The following is a 19371-nucleotide window of genomic DNA, read 5'->3' as shown; positions in this document are numbered from 1 at the left end:
TCTAACTCACTCTAGACACTGCAAAGAATTTCCCTATCGCACAGCCCTCTTTCCTTAGCTCCATGTACCTATTTAAGAGTCTCTTAAAATACCCTATTGTATTAATCGCTGGCAGTACATTCGAGGCGACACCAGTCTCTGAGCAAAACAAACAAACATCTCCCTCGTACTTATTTCCAAGAACCATAAAACAATGCCCCCAAGTGGTATGCTTTCAATCCGGGGAAACACCCTCTGGCTATCCGCACGATCAATGCCTTTCATCATCTTTCACACCTCTATCAGGTCACCACTCATCCTCCATCGCTCCAAGGAGAACAACCCAAGTTCTCTCAACTTGGGAGAAAACCTACAGCACAATACAGAACCTTCGGCCCAGAAACCTGCGCCGAACATGCTTTTACCTTAGAACTACCGAGGCTTACCCATTGTCTCTATTTTTCTAGAGCTATCCAGTAGTGGCTTAAAAGGCGATATCGTTTCTGCCTCCAACACCGCCGCGGGCAGCCCATTCCACGCACTCACCAATCTATGCCTAAAAAGACACTTATCCCGGACATCTCCTCTGTACCTACTTCCAAGCACCTTAAAACAATATCCTCTCGTTCTAGCCATTTCAGCATTCTGAAGAAGCCTCTGAATGTCCAGACGATCGACCCCTCTCATTATCTTATTCACCTCTTTCAGGTCACCCTCTCATTCACCAGCCTCCGGATCTACCATATTATCCTCCGCAACTTCCACCACCTTCAGCAGGACCCCACCACTAAGGACATCTTTCCCTCTCTACCCCTCCCTGCTTTTCGCAGGGATCGTTCCCTCCGCGACTGCCTGGTCCACACGTTCCTCCCCACAGATCTCCCACCTGGTACTTATCCCCGCAAGTGTAAGTGCTACACCTGTCCCTACACTTCCTCTCTTACCACCATTCAGGGCCCCAAACAGTACTTCTAGTTGAGGCAACACTTCACTTGTGAGTCTGTAGGGGTAATCTATTGCATCCGATGCTCCCAGTGCGGCCTCCTCTACATCGGCGAGACCCGACGCAAATTGGGGGAACGCTTCGTCGAGCACCTACGCTCCGTCCGTCACAACAGACAGGATCTCCAGGTTGCTACTCACTTCAACTCTGCTTCATATTCCCATTCGGATTTGTCAATACATGGCCTCCTCTTCTGCCATGAAAAGGCCAAACTCCGTTTGGAGAAGCAACACCTCATGTACCGTCTGGGTAGTCTCCAGTCCCTTGGTATGGACATCGAATTCTCCAACTTCCGGTAATTCCCTCCCTCTCCCTTCCCCCATCCCACTTTCACTCTGTTTCCTCTTCTAGCTGCCTATCACCTCTCTCATGATTCTGCGTGCTTCTACACATAGTGCTTTCCCGTTAGATTCCTTCTTCAGCTCTCCTGCCTATCCCCTCCCTGCTTCCCCTCCCACACCCCTTGATTATCCTCTGATTGCTTTTTCACCTTGCACATTCCACCCTCCCCCCACCTTCTTTATAGGGCCCCTGCCCCCTCCTTCTTTAGTCCTGATGAAGGGTCTCGGCCCGAAACGTTGACTGCTCCTTTAAACGGATGCTGCCCGACATGCTGAGTTCATCCAGCTGATTTGTACGTATTATTTGACCACAGCATCTGCAGTATACTTTGTGTTCACCTCTCATTCTCTGTCGCTTCAAGGAAAAAATTCCGATTTCTCTCAATTTATTTACATAAGGACTACTCCCCAATCCAGGCAACATTCTTGTAAATCTCCTTTACGCACATTCTATGATTTCCACGTTCTTCGTGTAATGAGATGACTAGAAATGTGCACTGCACAGTACTCTAAGTTAGGTCTGATCAGTGTTCTATATAGCTGCAAAATTACCTCTCGGCTCTGAAACTCAATCTCACCGTTGATGAAGGCCAATGCACCGTATGCCTTCTTAACCACAGAGTCACCCTGCGTGGCAGCTTTGAGCTTCCTCTGGACTCAGACCACAAGATCCCTCTGACCCTCCGCACTACGAAGAGTCTTACCATTAAATCTATAATCCACCATCATATTTGACCGAACAAAATAAACCACCTCACACTTATCTGCGTTGAACTTCATCTACCATTTCTCAGCCCAGTTTTCCATCCTATTAATGTCCCGCGGTAAACTCTGACAGCCCTCCACAATATCCACAACACCTCCAACCTTTGTGTCATCATCAATTTACCAACCCATCCTTCCATTTCCTCATTCAGGATGTTTATAAAAGCCACTAAGACTATAGGTTCCAGAACCGATATCTGAGACACACGACTGGTCATCGACCTCCATGCAGAATATGATACATCTACAACCACTATTTTCCTTCTGCGGGCAAGCCAGTTCTGCATCCACAACGCATTGGATCCCATGCTTCCTTACTTTCTAATTAAGCCTTGTATCAGGTACCGTATCAAATGCTTTGCTGAAATCTATATACACCACATCTACGGCTCTTCCTTCATCAATGTATTTAGTTACATCCTCAAAAAATTCCATCAACATCCTAAGGCACAACTTGCCTTTGGCAAAACCTTGCTGACTATTCCTAATCATATTATGCCTCTCGAAATGTCATAATTTCTGCCACTCAGGATCTTCTCCATCAACTTACCAAACGCTATTAAGACTCACTGGTCTACAACTTCCTGGGCTAACTTCACTCCCTTTTCTTGAATAGGTGAACAATATCCGCAACCCTCCAATCCTCCAGAACCTCTGCCGTCCTCATTGATGATGCAAAGATCATTGCCAGAGGTTCAGGAATCTCCTTCCCTTCTTCCCACAGTAACCTGCGGTACATCTCGTCCAGTCCCCGTGACGTATCCAACTTGATGCTTTCCAGATGTTCCAACATATCCTCTTTCTTAATATCTACATGCTCAACCTTTTCAGTCCGCTGCAAGTCATCCCTACAATCGCCAAGGTCCTTTTCTGCAGTGAATACTGAAGCTAAGTATTCATTAAGTACCTCTGCTATCTCTTCCGATTCCATACACACTTCACCAGTGTCACACTTGATAGGTCCTATTGTTTCAAGTCTTGTCCTTTTGAATTTCACATACTTGTAGAATGCCTTGGGGCTTTGCTTAACGCTTTCCTCCAAGGCCTTCTCATGGCACCTTCTGGCTCTCCTAATTTCATTCTTAAGCTACTTCCTGCTAGCCTTATAATCTTCTAGATCTCTATCATTACCTAAATTTTTGAACCTTTGTTATGCTCTTCTTTTCTTCTTGACTAGACTTACTGCAGCCTTTGTACACTACAGTTCCTGTATCCTCCCATCCATTACCTGTCGTATTGGAACGTACCTATGCAGAACCCCATGCAAATATCTCCTGAACATTTGCCGCATTTCTTCCGTACGTTTCCCTGAAAACATCTTTTTTCCAGTTTATGCTTCCAGGTTCTGGACTGATAGCCTCATATTTCTCCTTACTCCAAAAAACATTTCCGTACCGTGTCTGTTCCTATCCCTCTGCAATGCTGTGATAGAGGAGATAGAGTTGTGATCACTATCTCCAAGCTACTGCTCCACTGAGAGATCTGAAACATGACCAGGTTCATATCAGAATAGCAGATCAAGTACAGCCTCTCCTCATGTCGGCTTATCTACATATTGTGCTAATAAACATGCCTGGACACACCTTACAAACTCCACCCCAACTTAACCCCACACTCTCGGGAAATGTTTGGCAAATTAAAATCTTCCACCACAACCACCCTGTTACCATTAATCCTTTTCAGAATTGTCTCCTTATCTGCTCCTCGATGTCCCTGTTAGAATTGGGTGGTCGATAAAAAACATCCAGTACAGTTCTTGGACTTTCCTATTCCTAACTTTTATACACCGGGACTCCGTTAAAAAACCCCTCCATGAATTCCTCCTTTTCTGCAGCCGTGACACTATCCCTGATCAACAGTGCCACGCCCCCACCCCCTTTGCCTCCCGCCCTGCCGTTTCTGAAACATCTAAATCCTGGCACTTGAAGTAGTCATTCCTACCCCTGCACCATCCGAGTCTCTATAATGGCCACAACAACGTAACTCTAAGTGTTGATCCACGTCCTAAGCTCATTCGTTATGTACATAATACTCCATTAAAATGAACACATCTCAAGCCATCGGTCTGAGTGCGACCCTTCTCTATCGCCTGCCCATCATCCCTTTCGTACTGTGTTGAAGCTTTCTCTGTTTGTGAGTCATCGTCCCTTTCCTCCGTCGCTTCAGTTCGGTTCACACCTCTCAGCAATTCTAGTTTTAACTCTCCCCAATAGCCGTATTAAGTCTCCCCGCCAGGATATTGTTCCCAATCGGATTCAGGGGCAACCCATCCTTTTGGTCCACGTACGCCTGCCACGAATGAGGTCCCAATGATCCATAATTCTGAATTCCTATCATCTGCTCCAAACCCCCTGCCTTTATCCTCCACCTCATTCTATTTCTATCCTCACTGTCACGTGGCACAGTCTGCAAACCCGAGACTACTACCTTTGTGGTCCTGCTTCTCAGCTTCTTTCCTAACACCCTGTAGCCTGTTTTCAAGACTTCTTCCCTTTTCCTACCTATGTCGTTGGTACGAATATGTATCACCAGCTCAGGCTGTTCAGCTTCCCACTTCAAGGTATTGGGAATCCGATCAGAAACATCCCGGACCCTGGCACCTGGGGGGCAAACTGCCACCGCGTTACTTTGCTGCGTCCACAAAATCGACTTTCTGATCCCCTGACTATCGAGTCCCCTGTCATTGCTGCCATCGTCTTTCTTTCCTTACCCTCTGAGCCACAGGGCCAGACACTGTGACACAGGCGCGACCACTGTTGCTTCCACTAGGTAAGCAGTCTCCCCTAACAGTACTCAAAAATGAGTACCTTTTGTCATAGGGGACAGCCACTGTGGTGCTCTCTAGCATCTGCCTCTTGCTCTTCCCTCTTCTGACTGTTACCCTCTTCTCTGTCTCCACAGGCCCCCGAGTAACTACCTGCCTATAGCTCCGCTTTATCACCTCCTCACTCTCCCTGGCCAGACAAAAGGCATCGAGCTGAATGCCCAGTTCCCTAACGCGGTCCCTAAGGAGCTGCGGTTAGCCGCACCTGGCGCACCTGGCCAGGACCTCCCACTGCCAAGAGCCTTAACATTAATAATATATTCTGTCTTCGGATTTGATTTACTGAATCAACCACTTTACATTTATTTGGGTTGAACTCCATCTGCCAATTTTCAGCCTAGTATTGCATCCTATCTGCAACAACAACTACTTCTGTGTCATCAAGAAAGTTACCTACCCACCCTTCTCCCATTTATAAAAATCACTACGAGAAGAGGGTCTCAGAACAGAACACCATTGGCCAACACTGGCCATTACCGAAGAGGTGCTTGCGATCCTGATGCTAATCATGGTGGATAAGTCCCCATGGCCTGACGATGCGTTCCCTCAGTCCCCACGGAAGACAATTTCATTAAACGCCAGAGCCCTATCAGAGGTACTTATATCATGCTCAGCTACAGAAGGTGCACCAGAGGATTGCACGAAAGCCAATGATGGTCCCCTGTTTCAAAAGGCTCTAAACATAACCCAGGAAATTATAAGTCGGTGAGTCTGGCATCAGTTTTGAGGAAATTATTGGAATATGCTAAGGGACTCTACATGCAAGTATTTGGATAGACACGGACTAATTCAGGATGGTCAGTATAGCTTCATGCTAACAAATCTTATATAGTTCATCGAAAATGTTACCAAGAAAGTAGATGAAGTCAATATTCTCTACATGGACTTTAGCAAGGTATTTGACAAGGTCCCACATGGGAGGCTAGTCAAGAAGGTTCAATCGCTCGACATTCAAGATGAGGTAGTAAACTTGATTAGACGTTGGGTTAGTGGGAGGAGCCAGAGAGTGGCAGTAGGTGGTTGCTTCATTGACTGGAGGTCCGATGACTCGTGACGTTGTGTAGGGATCGGTTCTGGGTCCTTTGATGTTTGTCATTCATATTGATGATCTGTATGAAAATGTGGTTAAAATGATCCGGAAATTTGTGGTCGGCACCAAGTTTGGGAATATAGTGAACAGGGAGAAAGGCTACCATGGCTTAGAGAGGGTTTTACATCTGCTAGAAAGCAAGGCTGAAAAATCACATATGGAATTTCATGTAGACAAACGCGAGAGTTTGCAATTAGGTAGGACCAATAAGGTTTGGCCTTAGACGGTGAATGATAGGGCATTGAGGAGTGTGGTAGAGCAAACAGATCTGGGTATACAAATTCATAATTCTTTGAAAGTAGGTCAGATGAAGATAGGGTCGTAAAGATAGCATTTGGCACATTGGCCTTCATAAATCAATTATTTATTGAGTACATAATTGGATGTTATGTTGAGGTTGTATAAGATGTTGGTGAGGCCTAATTTAGAGTATTGTGGTCAATTTTCAAAGAGAAGAGAGGAAATTTACGAGGATGATATCGGGTTATAAGGAAAGATGGAATAGGTGAGGATTCTATTCCATAGCCTAGAACAATGAGTGGAAATATTATAGACGTAACTACAGTCATGATAGGCTAAATACAAGCAGGCATTTTCCACTGAGGACTACAATCAAAGATCATGAGTTAAGTGTGTAAAGTTGAAGGGGAGCATGAGGGACAGTTCCTTCACTCTTGATAACATACGTGGTACGTGCGAGTTCAATGCCAAAGTTTAAGAGGATGGTTACGTGATTGACAGGGGTACGGAGATCCATGCTGCCAGTGCAGGTCGATTGGACTAGGTTGTTTAAAAGAGTCCGACATGTATTAGATAGGCCCAGCGGCCTATCTGTGCTGTACTTGTCTATGACTCTATAAGAGCCCGTAGTATTATAGGACAGATATTACCATGGATTGATGATTACCTGAAAGCAGGGAGCAAACGGTTGTTATAAACATGGATTTCCTGAATGGCTGCCGGTGTTCAGCAGGCTTTGGTGCTGGGACTGCTTGTTTTCACATTATATGTTAACGATTTAGATGACAAAATAGTGGCATTCTGGCTGCGATTACGGACGGTACCAATTTTAGGTGAAGGTTCATATATATCTGAGGAGGCAGGAAGTCTGCTGATTGATTTATACAGATTAGGACGATCGGCAAAAGTGCGGCAGATGGAACAGTGCAGGAAAGCAAGTGGCCGTGCACTTTGGTGGAAGACATAAAGGCGTAAAGGATTTTCTAATGAGAACAAATTCAAAGATAAGAGGTGCAAATGGTGTTGAGGGTCTTTGTGCAGGAAACGCAAACGATTAACTTTCATGTTGAGCCGTTCGTAAGGCAAACACAATGTTAATTATTTTCGAGAGGATTAGAATACAAAATAAAGATTGTAATACTGAGTATTTAGAAGGCATTGGACAGATCACAGGGAGTATCGTGAATAATTCTGCGCCCCTTATCTAAGAAAATATTTGCTGGCAATGATCAGGGTCGAGAGGACTTTCACGGGAATATTCGCAATAATAAAACATATAACGTACTATTTGTGGAGCGCCTAATGGCTCTGGACCTATTCGTGCTTCAGTGTAAAAGAGTTACGGGTGGGGTTGGATGTCATTGAAACATATGGAATACTGAAACGCCTGGACGGAGGGGAAGAGGAGAGGAGTAGAGAGAAGCGGAGGTTTTCTACAGTGGGGACGGGTTGTGGGGTTTTGGAGAGACTAGAAACAGAAGTATTTACAGAGAATAGGACGCTCCTGTTGAACAAAGATGAGCTCTTTACATCGAGGGTGGTGAAACTATGGAATTTATTGCTGCAGATTCTTAAGGCGGCGGTTGGTAGATTCTTCATTAGTAAAGGTGTGAAAGGATATAGGGAGAAGGCAGGAAATGGGTTTGGGGGGATAATGAAGCAGCCACGAGGGTGCAACAACAAAGTGCTAAATTAAATTGATATTGTGTGCATTTCAGTGTAACCGAAGTTGTTTTTGTGAACGTCTGCCGTTGTAACTAGTACCGCAATTGATTTGCTCCCTTTAACATTGCTTCGTAATAGGTGATTCGTGATTCCAGATTTCAATCTGGATTCTTTACAGCTCAAAAGTGTGAGGGAGTACAACATAATCGTTACTCCGGATCCTGTGCAACATGAAATCAAGAACACCATAATAAAATGCGCAATGGATATAAATAGATAAGATAGTGTATATACAGGTATTGATTGCATGTACATAGAGTATCGGAAGGTACAGGAATGTCTACATCAAGTGACTCTAACGATAAATGATAAAGTAGTTATGGTGGGGCATATCACCCGTAGGACTGGGGAAATAATGCAAGAGATGATATGATTATGATCGCAATAAACACTATCATTGGATATAACCAATTCGGTTATGTTCATTTTCCCAAAATATCAACTCAGCCGTTTTCATGTTTTGCGATTTGCAGGCTTCACATAGCATGACACGGTTAATTCCGTTTTTTTGTCGCTGTCTGAAATTAATTAAATGCCAATTTATTCCCTCCTGCGAGTCATTTCTTCCATCAGGGAAAACAACATCGTTTGTTCAAGCATGAACTCCAATATAAATCTGCGTGGTCCTTTGTCAGCAAGAATCAGAACTAACGCAAATATGTGCTGTGTGCTGATTTGGGGATTATTGTTATCTGTTACAGTGTCATCTGGCAGCCTGATATGTAAACGTCGAGAATTGTTTGATTTGTTCAGTTTATCGAAGGAAGGAGACATCGACATCGGCGGAATATTCGCTCTGCACTCCCGTACAGAGCAATCGGAACTTTCATTTGAAATCAGACCCAGAGCGGTGAAATGTGAAAGGTCAGTTTAATGAGCCGACTGATGGGTTTAATACTTTCTCTGTAACTTAGAACTAAATTGAGGTTCTCTCTTTTCATGTTGTCACTCATTTCCATTTCAACAAGAATGAATGCGTTTTGGATGCTATTACCAAATTTTGCTTCCATAAATTGCTTGAATTATATATTGTACCAGATAGTTTGAAAAGAAAGGACACTGCAGATAAACAGTCGGTGTGCATTCGTTCTAATCTGCCAGTAATAAGACCCCACACACCACGGGTATACTCTCTTCGCCTCTCACCCTATCCACCCATCGGGATGAAGAAATAAATGTCTGAAAACATGTGATACCTCTCTACATCGTTTTATAAGAGTATTGAATGGTCCTTTAGTATGATAATGTGGACCCGACCTCATAAGTACTTTTTTATGGGCTTGCGGATTTTTGCCTACCTTCATTGTACTCCGTGATACTGACGCCTTATTCTGCCCTCCCTGGTGCTATATGAAACTACGGTTGTAATGCAATCAGCTGTTTAGATTGCAGACCAAAGATTTTTTTTCTGAACACGTGATATCATAAATCAATTTAGCGGTTTACAAATTAACTGTGAACTCTTTCTTACAGTTTTGTACTTCGCCAATTCCGTTTCACACAGGCGATGATATTTGCGATTGAAGAGATAAACCGGGATCCCACTCTGCTTCCCAATATTACACTGGGCTACAGGATTTATGATTCGTGCAATCAGCCTCACTTTTCAGTGAAAGCTGTTTTCGAAATGATAAACGGACAGGACCCAACATTCCCGAAGCGATCCTGTCCCCCGCGTTCACTAGTTCCTGCTATAGTGGCTGATGCGGCTTCTTCGCAGTCCCTGGCGGTTGCGGCGTCAGTAGGCCCTTTCAAAATCCCCATGGTAAGACCAGTCTTTAACTGCTGGAGTCTTATTTTTCTCTTCTTAAGCTGTCATCAGTTACTCTAGATAGAAGACCCGGTGTTTTTATGACTTGCTGGTGAAATATTTTTTCATGATCTGCACTGCAGTATACTAATATATTTACTGTTGTGGTGTTCTAAGATTGAAAGACCATTCTTTGATTTATAATACCTGTATACAATATCAAAATCGAATACTCGCTCTCACACTGCAAGTGGCCATTCGGCATATTATGCCCTTCATGATGACATTCGTCCAATAACTCTGTCCCCACTTTTCGCGCCTCAGTCTGACGTTCCTTTAATCGACCTATTCGCTTACCCGTCTATTAACTACTTTCTGGTCCACGTCATGTCTAGTTACACTTTATTGGGGGGCAATGCAGTGCAGCCGCAGGGAGAACACGTAAACCCCATACAAACAGCAGAAGAGTTCGGGGTCGAACAGTTGTGCGAGGCAGCAGCAGCAAAAACTAGTCTCACAAACGAAATGCTAGAGATACTCACTTGGACAGGCAGAGTCGGTGAAAGGGAATGAACAGTCAACCTTTCTCGTGGAGACTGTTGAAGATACAAGGAAAAAACTACAGGATTGCAGGCTAACATTTATCCATCATTCCGTATTACGAAGAGAATGGGCGTGATATACTTACTCTACTGTGGGAGTTTCATACCACAGATGAAGAGATTGCGTTTCACGTAAGATTGATGTGATATGGAGTTATACATTGTGCAAATAAGTGAAAGATGAAGTGTTCCACGTAGGTGCTGAGCCATATTTTGCAAATCTCTATTATGTTTAATTTCATTCTTGCCTCTCTTGCGGAAAACATAAAAGCTCAAAGCCCCGTTAATCCCGACTGTGCAGATTGGTTATTCGTCCGAAAGGTGTTGGAAACATAGAAAAGTTACAGCACAATGCATGCCCTTCGGCCCACAGAGTTGTGGCGAAATTGTCCCTACCTTAGAAATTACTCGGCTTACCTATAGCCCACTATTTTTGTAGGCTCCATGTACCTATCCAAAAGTCTCTTAAAAGACCCTATCGTATCCGCCTCCACCACGGTTGCCGGCAGCTATTTGAGTAAAAATCTTATCCTTGACATCTCCTCTGTACCTAGTCCACAGCACCTAGAACCTGTGACCTCTTGTGGCAACCATTTCAGAACTGGGAAAAAGCCTCCGACTACCCACATCATCAATGACTCTCATCATCTTATACACCTCTAACAGGTCACCTCTAATCGTCCGTCGCTCCAAGGAGAATAGGGCGAGTTCACCCAACCTATTCTCATAAGGCATGCTCCCCAGTCTACCCAGTCTAGGCAACATCCTTGTCTATCTCTTCAGAACCCTTTCTATCGCTTCCACATCCTTCCTGTAGTGAGGCGATCAGAACTGAGCACAGTACTCTAAGGAGGGTCTAACCAGGGTCCTATATAGCTGCAACATTACATCTAGGCTCCTAAAGTCAATTCCACGATTGATGCAGGACAATTCACCGTACGCCGTCTTAACCACAGTATCAAACTACGTAGCTGCTTTGAACTCCTATCGACTTGGACCCCAACACCCTCTGATCTTGCATACTGTCAGGAGTCTTACCATCAATACTATATTCTGCCATCATATTTGAACTACCAATATGAACCACTTCACACTTATCTGGGTTGAACTCCATCTGTCACTTCTCAGCACAGTTTTGCATCATTGTCCCTCTGTAACATCTGACAGCCCTCCAAACTATGCACAACACTACAAACATTTGTGGAATCACCAAACTTACTAACCCATCCCTCCACTTCCTCATACAGGTCATTTATAAAAATCACGAAGATTAAGGGTCCCAGGACAGATCCCCGAGGCACTCCACTGGTGACTGACCTCCATGCAGAATATGACCCGTCTACAACCACTCTTTGCCATCTGTGGGCAAGCCAGTTCTGGATACACCAGCAATGTCCCCTTGTATCCCATGCCTCCTTCCTTTCTCAATAAGCCTTGCATGGGGTACCTTATCAAATGCCTTGCTGAAATCCATATACACTACATCTACTGCTCTTTCTTCGTCAATGTATTTTGTTACATCCACAAAATATTCAATCAGGCTCGTAAGACACGACCTGCTTTTGACAAAGCCATGCTGACTATTTCTAGTCATTTTATACCTCTCCAAATGTTCATAAATCCTGCCATTCAGGATCTTCTCCATCAACTGACCAACCACTGAGGCAAGACTCACTGGTCTATAATTTCCTAGATTAACTCCAGTCCCTTTCTTTAATAAATGAACGATTTCCACAACACCATCGTCAGACGCTTAGAAATCTCCTCCCTGCCCCCCACAGTAGCCTGGGGTACATGTCATCCGGTTTCGGCGACTTACACAACTTGATGCTTTCCAAAAGCTCCAGGACATCGAATGTCTTAATATCTACATGCTCAAGCTTTTCCGTCTGCTGCAAGTCATCACTACAAACTCCTCTCTTTGGCTGACTTTGGACTATTTTCACATTTTTCTGTATCTATTGCGTGATTTTCCCCGGAGTGTGGCAATAAGGAATTCGGGGGAATCGGTTGAAGATGGGGTGGAAGAACTTTAAAGGGACCCTGAGAGGAAGTCTTTCTACACCAAGTGCAGCGTATATGTGGAACGAACTGCAGAGGAAGTAGATGAGCATGGAGCAATTAGAACATGAGGACTTTTGCATGAATTGAAAAGGTTTAGAAGTACATGGGCTAAAGCAGGCGATTGTGGCCAGCATAATGGAGAGATAGGATGTCATAAAGTTGAGTCAGAAGGCCCGTATCCGAGCTGTACAACTCTATGAATCTAAGCTAGGAATACGCCAATTGTAGCAAAGTGTCTGTAGTTATTGGTCTTTGCCTGGACTTTACCCCCTGCGATCGAACTAATTTCACTGTTTTACTGTTTCTGTTTTGCCTTCTGACCAGGTTAGTTATTTCTCCACGTGTGCCTGTCTTAGCAACCGGCGGAAATTCCCCTCCTTCTTTCGAACGATCCCAAGCGATTACTTCCAGGCTAAAGCATTGGCCCAACTTGTCAAGCGGTTTGGATGGACATGGATTGGAACGGTGAAAAGCGACAGCGATTACGGAAACTTTGGCATGCAGGCCTTCACTGAGACGGTTCAGAAACTTGGGGTTTGCAATTCACCGGGGTTTAAAAACTTCTTAACGGGTCTTCATCCGTCTGCCTATCCTGGTAATGACATAGTTGAAGAATTTTGGGAAAAGACCTTCAGTTGTAGCCTGAAAAAAATAGATAACAGCACAGGGATCACAACGACCACTGCTCAGCCTCGTCAATGTACAGGAACGGAGAACCTAAAGGCTGTGTCTAACAGCTACACGGACACATCTCAGCTGCGGGTGACCAACAAAGTTTATGAGGCTACTTATGCTATAGCCCATGCACTTCACAATATGTTTTCCTGCAAAAGTGGCGAAGGCCCTTTTGCCAACCAGTCTTGTGCAAATATTTCACATTTTCAGCCGTGGCAGGTACGTATATTTGACCAATTAATTCGAACACACTGCAATTAAATTTCGCGCAGCTTCCTACTTCAATCACCGACCCACTCCGCCCCCCCCCCCCCCACTCCCGACCCTCTTCTGTCAGCTTTCATCTTCTCCCATCAACCCCCAAGTTTGTCATTCTGGGATATTCCCCTTTCCTTTCCTGCCATAATGGAGGCAGTCGGCCCGAAACGCCACTGTTTGTACATTACCATGGATACTGTACTACCTGTTGTCCTGCTGAGTTCCGTCAGTATTAGTTGTGTACTGTTCCAGTTTTCCACAAAATGCATTTTGTTCATCAATTAAAAATGTTTGTATTTGCTTATCAGTAGGTCACCAATGCAAAGTTCTACCGTCTGTGTCTTCCTCTGACAGGTTTTGCATTATTTGCAATCACTAAATTTCTCAAGTAAGGTAGGGAAAAGGATACATTTCGATGTAAACGGTGACTCGGTTGCTACGTACGACATTGTCAACTGGCAGGTGAATAGGGAGGGAAATGCCGCTGTTTTGATAGTTGGACATTATGATGGATCCGCAGCTTCGGATGAACAAGTCATAATCAATGAGGGATCGGTAGTATGGATTGGAAGTCGCAGAGAGGTAATATGCGAAAAATAATAAATACTTGGAATTCTATCAAAATATTTTTTAAGTTTACGTGCCAACTCACTTTCCATAACACAGCAACATGATTCAGTTTCATGATGTGATTAAACATCAGAAGATCTCTCCGGCCGAGGTTAAGTACGGCCGATGCATGGACATCCCAACAGAAGAAAGAGATTCCATAAATCTCTTAAACTCAAATCCACCGTACAATGATAACTTTATTGCTTCGGAGGGCGTATGAATTTCTCTTTGTCACAGTCTCTCCATCCGACTAATTGTCTATTTTTATCTCTCTCCCTCACAGACACACACACACACACACACACACACACACACACACACACACACACACACACACACACACACACACACACACACACACACACACACACACACACACACACACACACACACACACACACACACACACACACACACCGCCTCCACTATTTGTAATTGTTCTCTGAGATCAGACTTACGTGTTTTTAAGCTATTTCTTTGCAATAGTGTGGCGGTGTGGTTACCCTGTCGAGGGAACTTTGGGTCCATTCCGACACGGCAGAGTTGACCTACGATTGGTTCCCGGGCATAGACAGCATATTATCACCCGATTATATATCAGCATAGTTAAAATGCCATTAGCAACTGGAATGTGGTAACAACACGAATGTCTCAAGTTTCGTGATGGATGCTGTTACGGCAGGCATAACACACTAACATTTTTCGGCAATTTCCAATTACCAGGGTGACAACTGATTCCTCCTAAGAAGAGATATTGTTGAGAACGGTGATATGAGTTTATACTTCCCCTTCATTAGTAGCGTAAGTTTTAGCGTAAGTGCGTCTTTTATTTCCTCGCATATCAAGGCATAAGTAATAACAGCTAAGGTAGATAAATTCAGAACATTATGGAGTGATACAACACAGAATCATACCCATCTAACTTTGTTATATCCGCACGCATATGGCAAACATGCATCTAAAGTTTTATTCCACTCCAAATACATCCAAGTACATGAGCACGTACATTGTGAATGTAGTTCTTCTCCTTGCGTCCATCACTTCCTTTGGAAGCTTGTTTCATATACTCCGCAATTTCTGTGTGAAAAAGATGGCCGTGGGGTCTGTTTCATATCTTTCTACTCTCACCTCAAATCTGTTTTCTGTCGTTGTTGCTTCCTCCATAGTGATGTTTCTTAGAAAAGTAGGGCATTAACATATTGTCGTTCTTTGCTACGAGGTCCCCAAGGCAGTTTGTTCCAACAGCTGTTCTCCTGGAACAAGAAAAGCAGCTCGCAAGGGACTGCCAATTTGTTGCTTTGATTGCATTCCGTGCGCACAAGGGGCGATTAGTAACACTACAGGTATGGACAGATAATATCCTCATTGTTCAAATGTTCCCAAGTGTTTCCAGTCCGCTCAATAAATCAATTTACACTTTTCTCCTTCAAGATTCAATTGAGTGCATGAGGTGTCCCATCGATTCCTGGTCCAACGACCGACAAGACCAATGCATACAGAAGCAAAATGATTTTCTCTCATTTGCAGAGGTGATGGGGATTATTCTGACCACATTGGCACTGATTGGAAGTTGCAGTACTGCCACGATAGGTGGCGTTTTCCTGCTCCATAAAGACACTCCGATCGTGAAGGCCAACAATTCAGAGCTCAGCTTCCTTCTTCTCTTCGCACTAACCCTTTGCTTCCTCTGTTCAATCTCATTTATTGGCGAGCCGTCACCATGGTCCTGTATGCTACGCCACACCATGTTTGGCGTTAGTTTTGTCCTCTGTGTTTCCTGTGTTTTGGGCAAGACGATTGTTGTGGTGATGGCATTTCAGGCGAAACTGCCCAGTAATAACGTGGCCAAGTGGTTTGGTCCCCGACAACAACGCCTGACCGTGTTTCTTCTTACCCTGCTACAGTGCTTAATATGTACCGTCTGGCTCATCAAATCCCCACCCATACCCGTCAGAAATATGGCTTATTCGAACAAAGTGATCCTTCTCGAGTGTAATGTGAGGTCTGAAGTAGCATTTTACTGCGTCCTGGGTTACATTGGCTGCCTGTCATTGGTTTGCTTTGCCGTTGCCTTTTTGGCACGAAATTTGCCGGATAACTTCAACGAGGCGAAATATATCACATTTAGCATGCTGATATTCTGCGCTGTTTGGATATCTTTCATTCCAGCTTATGTCAGTTCTCCCGGAAAGTACACTGTGGCCGTGGAAGTGTTCGCAATTTTGGCTTCCAGTTTCGGCTTACTTTTCTGCATCTTTGCGCCTAAATGTTACATTATATTGTTAAAGCCGGAGAGAAATACAAAGAAACATTTGATGGAGAAAGTGTCATCGTAAAAAGTATCATGTAGCATTTGTTTTATTATATTTGTATTAATTTATTGTTGTCATATGTACCGAGATGCAGTGAAATTCTTGTCTGGCATGCTATCCAGGCAGATCAAAGCAGCGGGGCAAAACATGGCAAATGAAGAATAATGCAGAATAAAGTGTAAAAGATTCAGAAACAACTGCAGTGCAGATAAACAATAAAATAAAAGATGATAAAGGAACTTTACTTGAGTTTTAAAATGTTGCTTACAGTGGGAACATCAGCAAACCATGTCCCGAAACATTTCACTAACGCTTGCTTCAGTTAAGTCATTGTAATTCTGTCGTTTTAGTCGCGGTTTAAACACTGTGCTCCTGCTCTCCTGGAGAACACAAAGCTATGATCATTAACTATCTCCTCTTTCAAAAAGTATATCTCTGCAACCTGTCACTCCTCATTACTGTCATGTTTACTCCTCAGTTCCTAGACAGTGTTTATTTCACGCCAGGAATGAGACTCTCAGCTAAAGTTAGAGTCAATGGACATATACTGGAGAACGGTGGATCTGTTATGCTATGACAGGAATACAAGAAACTGAACGTGCTGAAATATGAAAAAAAAAACAAAAAAACAACTGCCTGAGGAGTTAAAAGAGCCGAGCAGTATGTGTAGAGGCAGAAGAACAGTCAATAGTTTGGGCCCCTGGCTCTATGTTACGTTTGCTCCCACTGACACCTCCCAGCCTGCAGGGGTAAGCAAATCCCAGCCTACAGTCAGTTAATAGGATTTGCCTGCCTCTCGTTCCAGGCTCATGACATGCAATCTACTTAACGCCAGTTCACATCAAGAGTCCTTCTTCACTGATCGAGCCAGCCAGCCTCAATCAATTGCTCCCAACTTTCAAACACCATGCCTAAGTTTCATTATTTGTTATGGGTCACCACTGATTCGTCTCCTCTGCTATGCTTCTGCGTTAAATCTCCTCTACATTTCCTCACACTCTAATCCAAGCAATGAATGGATATTGAATCGACATGCTATTGTGATTTCTCTCAGAATCCTTTTAGGACTTTCTTGAAATGTGAAGTATTCTACAAATGGAGCTATAAACCGGGAAAATAGCGCTTCTAAAAGAAACTGTAAAGACATATAACGAGTTTAATATTTTCATAACTTTATTTTAAAGTGCGTGCAATATCTGGGCACTATTTTTGACAGTTTTAGTTTTGAATAATTGCTCCTAAATGTTCCACAATAGCAGGATGAATTGTAATATATGAATAAAATCCAATCATTGGAAAAGTGGCAGAACAGGCGAATATGCGACCACCAATACAGCGATTAGTCAGTAAATTAAACCGAAAGTGCAATCTGGTGTTTAATCAACATTGGAACGCATAACTCGCTGCGAACTGGTGAAAAGCATGTCCTTGCTTTCACAGAAATGGGCACCAGAGTTGAAGGAATTGACCCAAATCAATGGAAAGGTCATGCAATATCCCAGCACTATCATAATTATGGAATCGTCATTCTCATCCACCCTGACATATTTTCCTATATATGTCAGCACATCAGCGCTAGAGGTATGTCCGTGCACTGTAGGACATCAGAGACAGATTTCTTTTTCCAAAATAAAACGACGTGTTCCTCTTACTGTTAGAGATGGATCCGCAACCGCTTCTCTATTTCCCTCACTTCTACCTTTACCCCATTGTTAATCTCCTTATAGAAACCACTACATTTACTTTGAACAGTGCCCAGCCGGAGATCTGAGCAGAGGCTAATCAGCACTCAGGAGTGATGAGCAAGAACAACTTAAAGTTACTCAGGAGGAAGCGGAGCGGGAAGGTGGATTTGCACAACAAATTAGGGAAGGTATCACAACGGCTCTCAAGAAGACATAATGGAGGGTTTAGTCATTGAGTCTGTTTCGGGAGAACTCAGGAATATGAAGGGTGCAATCCCATAGATGGGATTGTACTGCAGATCCCTTTCCCTAATAGTCACCGGGACACCGACGAACAGATATATAAACAAATTAAGGAAATATGAAAAAATGTACCTTGGTATAATGGTGGATTTCAATATCTCTATAATATAATCTGAGAGATTCTTAGTGCAAGTGGTTTAAACAGGGAGGAATTTATTGCGTGCACCACGGAAAATTTAGTAAATCGATATGTGGACAGTCCAGTGATAGGAGGGATTGTTCTGTATCTTGTGTTGGGTAATCAGCCTGGCCAGATGACTGACAATTCAGTGGGCGCAAAGTAAGGGAACAGTGCCCACAACTCCTTAACTTTCAGAACAACTGTAGATAAGGGTATTGCGGACTTTGGGAGAGAATTTTAAATTGGGGTAGTGCAAATTACGACATCATTCGGCATGATCAAAGAAGAGATAATAGAGAACTTTTTTTCTGGCAGGTCTATATGAGGCATGTGGAGGATGTTGAAGGATGAATTGTACCGATGTACAGGAAACGTATATTCCTGCTAGAAGAAAAGACAGGGATGAAACGATTACAGAAGTTTGGATGTCAAAAAATGAAAAGTCTCTAAAGCTTTGATAGTTGGTTTAAAATGGAGGAGATGACGATTATAAAGAAGTCAGAAAGTAACTAGAAAGAGGAATTAGGCAAACTAGGAATAGCTGTGGAAAGTTTTTGGACATTTGGATTAAGGTAAACATTGAGGCATTTTATACATACATCACGAGCAAGAGGATAAGAGACGATAACGTGTGTTTTTTTTTTCCCGCGGCAGAATACCAGAAGGCATGAATTCCTTTCGAGAGGGAGTAGGTTTAAAGAGGATGTGAAGGATCAGTTTTTCAACTCAGTAAGTGGGAACTGCCTGGAATACGCTGCTGATGGCGGAGGTGAAAATATTAGAGCCAATTAAGATAGGCATATGAAAGTCAGTAAAATGGATGGATATGTGCATGGTATCAGTGAAAGAAAGTTGATTGGGCGATTCTGAATTATCTTTTAGCTGAATTGGTATAGCATTGTGGACCGAAGAGCTTTTTTTAGTGTTGTTCAGTTCTACGTTCTGTGTATGTTCCGGACCTCAAGCAGTCCGAAGGATTTAAAGGAACACATTTGTGTAGAGATCGAACACTGTAACAAGAA

The 19371-nt window shown here is 43.5% G+C and overlaps 1 protein-coding gene across 1 annotated transcript; it reads left to right on the top strand.

Annotated features, from left to right (window-relative positions):
- The first annotated feature begins 5997 nt into the window (after positions 1-5997).
- On the top strand, positions 5998-16264 carry LOC140724612 (extracellular calcium-sensing receptor-like). The gene is made up of 6 exons (XM_073039036.1): positions 5998-6199; positions 8669-8831; positions 9441-9732; positions 12708-13277; positions 15148-15271; positions 15360-16264. The coding sequence occupies exons 1-6, from the start codon at positions 5998-6000 to the stop codon at positions 16262-16264; spliced, it is 2256 nt and encodes a 751-aa protein (XP_072895137.1).
- The last annotated feature ends 3107 nt before the right edge of the window (positions 16265-19371 follow it).

The sequence above is a fragment of the Hemitrygon akajei genome, chromosome 3 (assembly GCF_048418815.1).
Source record: "Hemitrygon akajei chromosome 3, sHemAka1.3, whole genome shotgun sequence".
Classification (NCBI taxonomy): Eukaryota; Metazoa; Chordata; class Chondrichthyes; order Myliobatiformes; family Dasyatidae; genus Hemitrygon; species Hemitrygon akajei.
Note: the sequence above shows the minus strand (reverse complement) of the source record. Positions and strands in the feature narration are given on the sequence as shown.

What these genes read in the sequence shown, in the direction of transcription:
- LOC140724612 (XM_073039036.1), top strand. Translation starts at nt 5,998, where the DNA reads ATGTTTGTCATTCATATTGATGATCTGTATGAAAATGTGGTTAAAATG. An exon ending in GCCCTTTCAAAATCCCCATG is followed by an intron (nt 9,733 to 12,707) that starts GTAAGACCAGTC and finishes CCTTCTGACCAG; the next exon opens with GTTAGTTATTTCTCCACGTG. An exon ending in CACATTTTCAGCCGTGGCAG is followed by an intron (nt 13,278 to 15,147) that starts GTACGTATATTT and finishes CTTTGCTACGAG; the next exon opens with GTCCCCAAGGCAGTTTGTTC.